Source organism: Clinocottus analis, unplaced genomic scaffold, assembly GCF_023055335.1.
Source record: "Clinocottus analis isolate CAN_PGR_092001 unplaced genomic scaffold, fCliAna1.0.p SCAF_9, whole genome shotgun sequence".
NCBI lineage: Eukaryota > Metazoa > Chordata > Actinopteri > Perciformes > Cottidae > Clinocottus > Clinocottus analis.
In genome coordinates, this window is record NW_027176251.1 from 2,109,864 (window position 1) to 2,122,604 (window position 12,741).

Here is a 12,741-nt window from a genome sequence, read left to right on the forward strand (position 1 = left end):
TGGTGATGGACCTGGAGGACCAGCACCACCAGCTCTATCTGGCGAGTTCGCTCGCATCTGTCCCACTCATGCAGAAGCTTCTGGACCAGGGCATCTACGCTTCCAGCTCCTTCCCGCCGCTCAGCCCCATTCTGCCCAGACAGCTGTGGAAGGAAGGTTGCCTGGAGAAACCCGGGGACTTCCTGCAGAGACAGTTTGGCCCCCTGCTGGCCACTCGCTGGAGGGACGCCAAAGAGATGGGCTGCTTGTCGACGAACGCGGATCCGGGCGAACCGGACACTGTTTGGAGGAGGTCTCAGACCAAAGTGGGTGGACTGGACCCCATAGACCGCCCCATGGCCTTCTGCCTCCTACAGGAGAACATGCGAGGGGTCGACATCTGCAAGCAGTTGCTGGCCTGCAACCCGCTGGGAGGAATCCCCCAGGACCGGCACTGGCGCGGCCTCTTCTGGTTCCTGGTCAACCTGAGCATCGTCAATGCCTTCATCGTGCTGCGGGAGAGCCGCAAGGACAACCCGCCGCCCTGGGTGAATGACGGCCTCTTCACTCAGATCAACTTCCGCAAGCGTCTGGGCAACCAGCTCGCCAAGTGCGCTCAGAGCCCGTCCGAGACTGTCGAGATCGCCATCTCCCGCGGGATGAGGGCGGAGCCGGCCGTGGCGCCGGTGAAACAGAGACACAGGATGGGGAAGATCAGCGGCATCTCCAAGAGGTGCAAGACCTGCCACCTGAAGAACCTCCGCCACGAGAGCGTGTACGGCTGCGTCTTCTGCAGAACCAACCTGTGCAAACAGCCGCGCTGCTTTTGGGAGTTTCACGGCTTGTCGCCCATAAACAAAGGTCAGTGTTTTATATCGGTCATTTCAAAGGGGGAGGAAGTGTCACTTCTTATGGTTACTTACGGTTATGGACAACCTGAAACAGTCATGTAATTCTAAAATGGTTATTTCCAGGCCTGAAAAATAAAATCCACAAATATGTGTAAAAGTCCTGTAAATGTGTTATATTCATGCGTTCATTTACGCTGAGTTTGAAATAATGAATATTCTTTTAAAAGAAAGAAGCTCAAAATATAAGCAGGCATCTATATAAATGTTTATTCTTTTAATCAAACTATTTTCTCTCATTCATTTGTGTCATTTAAGGTTTACTGTATGCTTTCAATCCTCATTGTTTAAATACATTTGATCACTTTTTACTGTTTACACACAGATTGCTCACAATGTTTGCTCATGGACATTTGGTTATAAGTCATAGAAATTTGGTTGAAAGTCACAGAAATCCACAACTGTGTATAAACCCTGATAGAGGTCATTTCGAAGGGTGAAGACGTTTGTTTCTTACTATTTTTAAGGGTTGTACACATGGTTTATGTTTTACAGGATCAACAAGAGTCGGCTTCATCAAGGACAGAATAAGGTAATGTTTGGCATTAAAACATCTCGGTGTTGTCAAAGCTTAAGTTCCACCGCACATGAGCTTGTCTCGGCCATGACATTGACAACATTGTCTGTCTGGTTCTCTGCGTTGCAGCGGAGAAATCACGATGAAGGAGGTGGAGGACAGCGTGGACGGGGCGATGGCGCCCGTGGACGACATGGACTTCTCTGACAATGAGCTGGATGACCTTGATGATGATGATGATGAGGACGAGAATGATGGTGGTGGTGGTGGTGGTGGTGGTGGTGAGCCGGAAGATATTAAGGAAGAATTCATCAAAGAAGAAAAACGTCCAACGTCTCACCTGCCATCAACAACAACAACAACAACGGCGGGCCGGCCCCGACCAGCGCCCGCCTGTAAAGAGCGTGACGACTTCCTCACCGCCCGTCAGTTGCGGATCGCCCTCTTCGCTCTGTGTGACGGACTCCGGCAGGCATCCAGGGTCTTCGTCACCGAGCCGCCGCTTATCCGGTCCTGGCTGAAGGACGCCAGGAGGCGCCTGAAGGCGACCGGGCGGAGGTCTGACGGCGGTGGCGGCGAGGACCGCATGGTGGCCTGGGTGCTGTCCATGCGCGAGCAGCAGCTCCCCATCACGGAGAGCAACCTCTTCCACAAGGCCTCCATGCTGAAGAAGAAGGGAGAGTTCAGCGACTCCTTCCGCATCTCCTACCACTGGGCGGTGGGCTTCATGCTGAGGCACCGGCTTGGCGTTCACGGCGTCGGCAGGGCGGCTGCGCCGGCCCGCTCGCTGCCGCTCTCCCTGGAGGCCAACGCCGAGTCCTTCAGGGACTTCACGCAGAAGGTCATCCTGGTCAACGAGCTGCCGGAGAGCGCCGTGGCCGCGATGGACGAGCTGTGTCTCTTTGTGGATCTGAGGTTAGTTCAGGACAAGTCTCGGCGCTCGGAGGCCCTGGAGCTCACGGGGTCTCTGCCTCTGGTCACCGTGTACCTGGCGGCGCTGGCCGACGGCTCCATGCTGCCGACCGTGGTGCTGGCCAACCGGCAGCTGGCCGAGAGAGTCCTGCCCGACTTCATCCTGCTGGAGGCCGGACCGGAGAGCCTGTTGGTGGAAGAAGCCCGGGACCTCTGGACGAACAAGGTTTGGCTTAAACACGTATCCGGTCCAACCGGGCCCAACAAGTCGATGCTGGTCTTGGACCGACACCGGGAGCACACGGGGGATTCGTTCCTCGCGTCCATCAGCGGGTCGGGAACCCTGCCGGCTGTGATCCCCGTAGGCGACTCTTTCCGTCTTCAGCCCCTGGAGATCTGCGTGAAGCCGGTTCTGCGGCGCTTCCTGTTGTCCCGTTGGGCGAGGTTCACCCGAGGGAACCCAAAGGTGCTGGACGAACCGTCGCCTCACCAGCTCCAGGCCAACGTGGCCCAGCTGCTGGTGGATTGGGCGGTCGAGGCGCTGACGCTCCTCAACAAACTGCCTCGGCTTTGGAAGGAGTCGTTCCGCCTGACGGGCCTCCTGCCGGGCCGGGAGGGGGAGACCACGAGTCCTGAGGAGGTCCAGTCAGACCTCCTCAAGACCCTGACCGAGACCCTGCTGGGGTCTCAGGCTGCGGAGGACTATTCTGAGCTGCTGGAGCTGGAAGACGAGGAGGACACCGAGGAGGAACTAGGGGAAGGAGAGAAGGGAGAAGGAGAAGGAAACGAGGCGAAAAAGGACATTGGAGAGATTATGGAGGAAGGGAAGGAAGGAAATGATACAAAAAAGGACAGGGAGGAAAGCAGGGAGGAGATTAAAGAGGAAGGCAAGGAGACAAAAAAGGACAGGGAGGAATCTAGGGAGGAGATTAAGGAGGAAGGAAAGGAGACAAGAAAGGACAGTGAGGAAACCAGGGAGGAGATTAAGGAGGAAGGAAAGGAACGAAAGGAGACAAAAAAGGACTTTGAGGAAACCAGGGAGGACATTAAGAAGGGAAGGAAGGAAGGAAAGGAGGCGAGTAGGACAGATGACACAGAAAAGGACACAAACAAAGTTGTGAAAGACAGGAAGGAGACAGAGGAGGACAAGAAAAAAGAAGTTGAGAAGCTAGAGGAGGACAGCGAGGAGGAAGGAAAGGAGACTGGGGAGGACAGGAAGGAAGTAAGCAAAGAGAGGCGAGAGACCAGGATAGTGACCGGAGAGGAAGTTGGGGACGAGTGGAAGATAACGATGAAGAGCCGGGCCGACGGCGCAGAGGACGAAGGCTGAAGCAAAGACAACCCACAGGTGTCCCCAAAGGAAGCTAGTGGACATCCAAAGATGCTAGTTGACGCTAGTGGACATCTGAGAATACGAGTGGACGCTCGTGGACATCAGAGGTGGTGCAGCTGGAACAAACTGACAATTGAAAGTTTTTTTTCAGTCTTGTTTGATTTTAACAAAAGAAAACGTGACGACGTAAACACCAGATAATCTCCAGATGTTGTGAAACTGCAAAACATGAGACGGTTCTAATAAAACCATCTGTCTGTTTAATTCTTCCACAAGACAACTTGTTTATAGCATAAATATCAAAGCAGGGAGCAGGGATTAGCAGGTAAAAGGTAGGAAGCAGGGGTTAGCAGGTGAAGGGAAGGGAGCAGGGGTCAACAGGTGAAAGGTCAGGAGCAGGGGTCAACAGGTGAAAGGTCAGGAGCGGGGGTTAGCCTGTGAAGGGTAGGGACCAGATGAAGTACACAAGGTTCTGGGAGGTTCAGAAGACGTAAAGACCGTTTGACTCCTTTAACAACACGGTGTAGTGAACGACCTTCAAAAGAAACAATCGTTTTTAACGTGGCCCTGGATCTCTTTCCCACAGTGACCTCTTGTGAGTCCGAAGGCCGATCAGCCTTTCTTATCATCTCAGCGATCCTGTTTTTTTCATCCGCAGTAATGCCGCCATAGGACCCTCGCTCGGATCCCCTGATAAAAACATGACGAAGCTTTCTGCTGATATAAAGGAAGCTCAACACCACTTAAGAAGAAATGTCTTGACTGAGTTTTTTTAAATACAACTTTGGGGTTATTTTAAAAGTTTAATTTACTGTCCAGACAGACCCCAAGATATTTATATGACTGGAGAAATTCTATCTGCAATATAACCTCCTGCTTCCTCCTGAAATCAATAACCAAGTCTTTGGTCTTTCCAAAATTTAGTTTTAAGAAATCTTTATCACACAAGGTCACAAAAGATTCAACCTCCTGTTTCTAGCCCAGGTCTTTGTCTCGGGTAAGAAGACCAACCAGGGCAGTGTCATCTAGGAAACTGGAAGGGTTAGCATTAGGACTTGTTTCAAGGGAGTTTCCTTGTTTCCTTGGCCTGAGACCAAGGAATGGAGTGGACGGACATTATGACTGATGACTTCTGGCGCACAGAGGATCCTGGGAGTCTGAACAGTGTTAAAGACGATGCGAACAAAACAAAATGTACATGACTAACAGCAGTAAAGAGAGTCACATGGTGGTGTGGACACGGCTGAGCTGTCTGCGGTGCCACCAACATAACGTAGGGTTGGGCGGGGGGGCGACCCTCTGGGCCCTATTCCACGTACGTGGTTTACTGATATAGCTGGATAACTTCCAGGATAAGATGACGTACATCTGGATTTTCGGTTGCACGATGCCAGTTTAGATCAGTCACCATAGCAACACATCGAAATCGTGGCGATCTGGAAGAACTCTCTCCCTATAAAACTAATATATAACTAACTTCATCAATGAGGAAGGGAGCTGCGTTTCGTCCGGTGGGAGTGGCCAACTTATCCAGTGAACTTTCACTAAACCTGCTCCCGACCAGGTTAGGCGATTTCGATGTGTTGCTATGGTGACTGATCTAAACTGGCTTCGTGGAACCGAAAATCCAGATTTACGTCATCTTATCCTGGAAATTATCCAGATTATATCAGTAAACCACGTACGTGGAATAGGGCCCTGATCTTATGAAGCGATATCCACAGAAGCAGGAGGCTATAATAAGAAATAAATATATGTATATATACATATATATACATGTCTAATATATATATATATATATTCATACTATGTTGAATTATATATTTATATATATTATATAATGATGTATTATATAATATATTTTATATAATACATAAACTGGTTCCCAGCCTTCTTGGTGCTGGTTGTTCAATCAACACGTAAGCCCCGCCCCCTCCCCTCTCATTGGCTGTGTGCAACTTCTCCCTCCCGGCTGTATTCCCCGTGGACCTGGTCAGTGAGTTCAGACCGCCTGAGGACCCGCAGCACCAGCACCCGGACAAGGACCAGAACCAGGACCAGGACCCCCAACATGGGTGAGTTCCCTTTAATCTGATGATTATTAATGTCTCTCTCCCCCTCCCTTTCTCTCTCTCTCTCTCTCTCTCTCTCTCTCTCTCTCTCTCTCTCTCTCTCTCTCTCTCTCTCTCACTCTTTCTCAGTGCTTTTGTCCTGGCTCTTTTCCTGAAAAGATCTTATCCGCTGCAGAGTCTCACACCGCCAACAGTTGAAACTTGTATTTAGTTTTATGCGTTTTGTCGACTTGTGAAGAAAATACATGTAAATATAATATAACTACATGTTCAGAGTTCAGAGAATACTCTGAATCTTTAATTTTAACTCTTAAATCCACTTTGATCTCAGGTAGAAAAAGTTTGAAAAGTTTTTCTTCATGCAGATTTTAATTCATCCAAAAATATGTATGTATTAAAAGTAATGAAAACAAATAAATATGTTGAGAAAAACACAAATATTCATCTTTTAAAAAAAGACAAAACTAATATTCAACACTTCTCTACACAATCATTGCAGCTCAGAGAGCTGTTCCTTTAAGTGTGAGTGTGTGAGTGAGTGTGTGAGTGAGTGTGTGAGTGTTATATAACGGCCAAAGGTCACATTAGTACAAATAAATCATTGAATTTATAACAAATAAACTATCAGGATCAGTTCTAGATCTGATACTTTAAATCTGCTCAACAGTCACAAAAATACATGATAAAATACATAATAATCCTATAAAATATAAAATGTGTGTCGTGAGTACTTTGTTCTTGAGTACTTTTACTGAAGTGAGGTTGCGGATTAAGTACTTTTACTTTTTCACAATCGGCTCTGCAGCGTTTCTGTTTAATCATCAATCTGAACTTGGAAAACAAAAAAAAGTGCAGTGAAAGTCGCTCACCTCAAAGCTGAACTCCAGAGTGTGTACTTGTACTGTACTCGGTGGGGAAGTACTCAGACCTGAGCAGTAGTTGTAGGAGTAGTGCATTCTCTCTCCTGACCACCAGGGGGCGGCGACTGGTTGTATAGAAGTCCATGCTTCATGTGTTAAAGCTGCATTCTCTCTCCTGACCACCAGGGGGCGACTCCTCTGGTTGTATAGAAGTCCATGCTTCATGTGTCAACAGACCATAAACGTCTATAAATTGTGTGGGTTTCATGTGTTTTCTCAGCCAGCTGTTCAGGATGTGGACCAGGATACCGCAGCCCGCTGGACGCCATGAAGGGTGAGTCTGTGTGTACATGACAGTGGGCCGTGTGTTTTAGACCGTGGCCTTCAGCACCGTATCGTCCATATCGGGACCGGAGCAGTCCACATGGCGTTCATACAGACCGTCATGTGGACAGCGGACACTCTCTCTGCAATACGGCCATTTTATTGCACTATTACGGGCATGAAGGGTGGTCACACGAGGTGTGTGGACCGACCTGCGCAGCTATTTTAACCACTTTGACCAGCCAAAAAATATTAAATTATTTTTAAAAGGTTCACAAAGGTTATGGTATTGTAGCAATTTAAATGAAGTTAAACTTGTACGTTGTGTCCTTCTGCAGGCCGGCGGGAACAGATCGTCTACCTTCCTTGTATTTACCGTAACACTGACATCATGAAGCCAGACTACCTTGCCACGGTGGACGTGGACCCGGAGTCCTCCACCTTCAGTCAGGTAGATCCAACCTTGTTCTTGTTCTTGTTCTTGTTCTTGTTCTTCTTCTTCTTCTTCTTCTTCTTCTTCTTCTTCTTCTTCTTCTTCTTCTTCTTCTTCTTCTTCTCCTCCTCCTCAGTGTATCTCTTCATCTTTAAGTCATGGTTCTTGTCTCTCAGCAGTTTTCTCCTCTCGCTGGAAGTAGTTTTCCACGTCGACGTCTCGCTGTCGTTTCATCTTTGTGTTCGTCATCTTCGCCTTCTTTCTTCAGGTTTTTATTGTCTCTGACTGTTGATTCTGGTATTCTTCTGTTAAATAATACTATTATTATATTAGAATATTATTATTATTATTATTATTAATTGCTCTTCTTCTTGTTTTGCACAAAGTATCGAAGGCATTATTATTTAAATCCTTCATTTTACAAACTGCTGTGACCTTTGACCTTGGACCTGGCAGGTCATCCACCGCCTGCCGATGCCGAACCTCCGTGACGAGCTGCACCACTCCGGCTGGAATGCCTGCAGCAGCTGCTACGGAGACGCCTCCAGGACCAGAAACCGTCTGATCCTCCCGTCGCTCATCTCCTCCAGAGTCTACGTGATTGACGTGGGGACAGACCCCCGAGCGCCGCAGATCCATAAGGTACCAGATCCTCCAGGGGGCGACTCCTCCGGTTGTATAGAAGTCTATGCTTCACGTGTTGAAGCTGCATTCTCTCTCCTGACCACTAGGGGGCGACTCCTCTGGTTGTATAGAAGTCTAGCTTCATGTGTTAAAGCTGCGTTCTCTCTCCTGACCACTAGGGGGCGACTCCTCTGGTTGTATAGAAGTCTATGCTTCACGTGTTAAAGCTGCGTTCTCTCTCCTAACAACCAGGGGGCGACTCCTCTGGTTGTATAGAAGTCTATGCTTCATGCATCAAATCTACTTTGATCTCTGTGAGAAAAGGTTTTTCTTTAGGAAGACTCTTATACGTCCTAAAATATGGATGTGTATTAAAATTAAGAAGAAATATAAAGAAATATGTAAAGAAAAAGACAAATATTTATCTTTTTAAAGGAGACAACTAATATTCAACACTTATTCAAAAACAGTACACAGTATTTGTTGTGGTACTTTTACTTTCACAGTGTCCTTATCCACCTGCAGGTGGGCGGAGCCTGCAGGTGATTGGCTCTGCCGCATTTCTGTTAAATCATCAATCTCAACTGGGAAATAAACAAATAAGTGTTCACCTCAGAGCTGAACTTCAGAGTGTGTACTTATACTGTAATCGGGGGGAAGTACTCGTTCAATATGAAGAGATGTTTGAACCTTTACGAACATAAAACGTTCAGCACTAACATGAGCTGGAAACACGTTCCATGACTTATTTTTTTAGGTCAGGTTTTCACAGGTGTGTGTGTGCGTGTGTGTGTGTGTGTGTGTGTGCGCGTGCGTTCCTGCGTGTGTGCCCGCACGCACCCTGGAGCGTAACGGGCGAATCACAAAGACGCCCCTATGTATATAAAAACACTCTTTGAATATCAGTCAGAGAGCTGAACATAAACATTTATAGAGAAGCAAAATTTGTTGTTTTAACAAGGAAGAGGAAGAGGAGGAGGGGGAAGAGGAGGAGGGTTCATCCTGAGTTCACAATGATGATGAACACAACCAGCTGTTCTTTCACTAACTGGACATTGGGTGTTGTGGGGAATGAAGAATGTGTCTCTGCTGAACTCATCAAACTGAGACTTTAGAGATTTGGAGGCTTTTGATTCCTTCTCAACAGCATGCTAACATACCAACAAGGCTAACAACATGCTAACCCAGCTAACAGAGCTAACAGTGTCCAGACAAGGAGAAGCTGTGACAGCTTCCTCAGGTCTGAAACTCAGGCTGTTCAGAACAAGTAGTCTTTTCATTGGTTTGTGGATGTCTTGCTGCTCAGAAACATACTTTCTGAGCAGCAAAAGTTGTGTTGTGCTTTCAGGTGGTGGAGCCGGTGGATCTGTACTGGAAGTGCGACCTGGCGAACCCTCACACATCTCACTGTCTGGGCAACGGGCAGATTATGGTCAGCTGCATGGGAGACCCGTCCGGCAACGGCAAAGGTGAGACGACCAGCAGACCTGCTCACTTAGACGCAAGCGAAGGAGATGTAGAAACAGTAACACAACCAGCAGTTCGTTGAAAAGGAACATGTAACCGTTGTGGCGTTGATGACGAATTGAATTTCCCTCTGTGCGGATGTCTGCTGCAGCGCCCCGTGGAAGCGGGTTCAGTGTTAACTGCTGTTGTCCATATTAGGTGGCTTCGTCCTGCTGGACGGCGAGACCTTCGAGGTGGTCGGTAACTGGGAGCACCCGGGGGAAGCGGCGCCCTTTGGATACGACTTCTGGTACCAACCCCGACATAACGTGATGATCAGCACTGAATGGGGCGCGCCTAAAGCTCTGGCTAACGGGTTTAACCCCGCTCATGTCAAGGAAGGTGAGTCGAGAGAAAACATCCATCTTTCTTTAGACCTCCGCTCTTCCCTTCAACTCCAAATTGTGAATCCTTGTGAGCAAACAGAGAGCAAGAGGTGGACGGTTCCATCTGATAAGCGGACGAGCTGATTGCTGTTGGCGTTGCAGGACTCTATGGCCGCTCCATCCACATTTGGGACTGGACCACCCACAGGAAGCTGCAGACGCTGGATCTGGGAGAGGACGGGTTCATTCCCCTCGAGGTCCGGTTCCTCCATGACCCCGATGCCACTGAGGGATACGTGGGATGTGCTCTACGATCTACAGTCTTCAGATTCTACAAAACACCAGTTAGTACCTGAGGATTCTAGATTAGTTAGTACCACAGGGTTCCAGATCAAGTAAGGTCACGTTTGTACCGCAAGGTTCTAGATAAAGTAAGGATACAATTAGTACCACAGGGTTCTAGATCAAGTCAGGATCTAGTTAGTACTTCAGAGTTACTTCAAACTCGTCTCCTTTGGGTCTTCAGAAAGGTGACTGGGCTGCAGAGAAAGTGATCAGTGTTCCCAGTAAGAAGGTAGAAGGATGGATGCTACCTGAGATGCCTGGTGGGTCTGCCTTTCTGTCTGTCTGTCTGTCTGTCTGTCTGTCTGTCTGTCTGTCTGTCTGTCTGTCTGTCTGTCTGCCTGCTTGACTGGTTTCCTGTCTGTCTGAGCAGGTCTGATCACAGACATCCTGATCTCGCTGGACGACCGTTATCTCTACTTCAGTAATTGGCTCCACGGTGACATCAGACAGTATGACATCACAGACCGGAGGAACCCACGATTGGTCGGCCAGGTCTGAACGTTACACCTGTGCAGTGACGAACAGGTGAACGTGAGCGAGTGAGACAGCTCACGTGTCTGTCTGTTCCAGGTGTTTCTGGGAGGAAGCATTGTCTGTGACGGTCCAGTCAGAGTCCTGGAAGATCCGGAGAACCAGCCGCAGCCCCGCCCCCGCATCATCCAGGTACCACAGACCGGAAGCTGTGAGACAGGAGGGAATTGTCTTCTGTCCTCTGCTTTATGATTGTTTATTGATCTCTACCTGTCTGTCTGCACCTGTCTGTCTCTCAGGGGAGGCGTGTCCCTGGAAGTCCTCAGATGTTGCAGTTGAGTTTAGACGGCCGGAGACTTTATGTGACGACGTCGCTCTACAGCGGTTGGGACAAGCAGTTCTACCCCGACATGGCCCGGTGAGTACTCACAGTACTGCTGTACTGCTACTGCAATGTGCTGTGACACGACTGCAATCTACTGTAGTAGTACTACTGCCTGTCTGTCTGTCTGACTGCCTGTCTGTCTGTGCAGAGAGGGCTCTGTGATGATGCAGATCAATGTGGACTCTGTGGACGGGGGTCTCTCTGTGAATGAAGACTTCCTGGTGGACTTCGGTAAAGAACCTGGTGGTCCGTCTCTGGCTCATGAGCTCCGGTACCCTGGAGGAGACTGCACGTCTGACATCTGGGTGTAGCGATCAATATTCATGTTTCACTACCAATAAATCAATATTGAACTCATCATGGCCTTCAGGATCAATCACTTCTACACAGTATGAAACAATGCTATCAATCAACCAGACAGTCAACCAACCAACCAATCAACCCAATAGTATATATATATATATATATATATATATATATATATATATATATATATATATATATATATATATATATCATTAGAATATCATCAAAAAGTTGATTTATTTCACTAATTACATTCAAAAAGTCAAACTTGTCTATTATATTCATTCATTACACACAGACTGATATATTTCAAATGTTTATTTCTTTTAATTTTGATGATTATAACTGACAACTAAGGAAAATCCCAAATTCACTATCTTAGAAAATGATAATATTGTGAAAAGGTTCAATATTGAAGACACCCTGTGCCACACTCTAACCAGCTAATTAAGTCAAAACACCTGCAACTGCCTTTAAATGGTCTCTCAGTCTAGTTCTGTTGGCTACACAATCATTGGGAAGACTGCTGACCTCACAGTTGTCCAAAAGATGACCATTGACACCTTGCACAAGGAGGGCAAGACACAAAAGGTCATTGCAAAAGAGGCTGGCTGTTCACAGAGCTCTGTGTCCAAGCACATTGATAGAGGCGAAGGGAAGAAAAAGATGTGGTAGAAAAAAAGTGTACAAGCAATAGCGATAACCGCACCCTGGAGAGGATTGTGAAACAAAAGCAATTCAAAAATGTGGGAGAGATTCAGAAAGAGTGGACTGCAGCTGGAGTCGGTGCTTCAAGAACCACTACGCACAGACGTAGGCAAGACATGCGTTTCAGTTGTCGCATTCCTTGTGTCAAGCCACTCTTGAACGACAGACAGCGTCAGAAGCGTCTCGCCTGGGCTAAAGACAAAAATGACTGAGCTGCTGCAAAGTTATGTTCTCTGATGAAAGTAAATTCTGCATTTCCTTTGGAAATAAGGATCCCAGAGTCTGGAGGAAGTGAGAATCGACAGACAATCCACGTTGCTTGAGGTCCAGTGTAAAGTTTCCACAGTCAGTGATGGTTTGGGATGCCATGTCATCTGCTGGTGTTGGTCCACTGTGTTTTCTCAGGTCCAAGGTCAATGCAGCCGTATACCAGGAAGTTTTAGAGCACTTCATGCTTCCTGCTGCCGACCAACTTTATGAAGATGCAGTTTTCATTTCACCTGCACACGGTGCCAAAGCAACCAGTACCTGGTTTAAGGACCATGGTATCCCTGTTCTTAATTGGCCAGCAAACCTGCCTGACCTTAACCCCATAGAAGATCTATGGGGTATTGTTAAGAGGATGATGCGAAACGCCAGGCCCAACAATGCAGAGGAGCTGAAGGCCGCTGTCAGAGCAACCTGGGCTCTCATAACACCTGAGCAGTGCCACAGACTGATGGACTTCATGTC

At 47.8% G+C, this 12,741-nt stretch overlaps 1 protein-coding gene across 1 annotated transcript; it reads left to right on the top strand.

Annotated features, from left to right (window-relative positions):
- The first annotated feature begins 5,578 nt into the window (after positions 1-5,578).
- Positions 5,579-11,343, top strand: selenbp1 (selenium binding protein 1). Its single transcript, XM_068569647.1, has 12 exons — positions 5,579-5,724; positions 6,862-6,915; positions 7,244-7,356; positions 7,795-7,980; positions 9,311-9,431; positions 9,628-9,810; positions 9,957-10,138; positions 10,321-10,399; positions 10,510-10,631; positions 10,710-10,802; positions 10,910-11,028; positions 11,144-11,343. Exons 1-12 carry the CDS (start codon positions 5,721-5,723, stop codon positions 11,304-11,306), a joined length of 1,419 nt encoding a protein of 472 aa, XP_068425748.1. The 5' UTR covers positions 5,579-5,720; the 3' UTR covers positions 11,307-11,343.
- Positions 11,344-12,741: the final 1,398 nt, after the last annotated feature.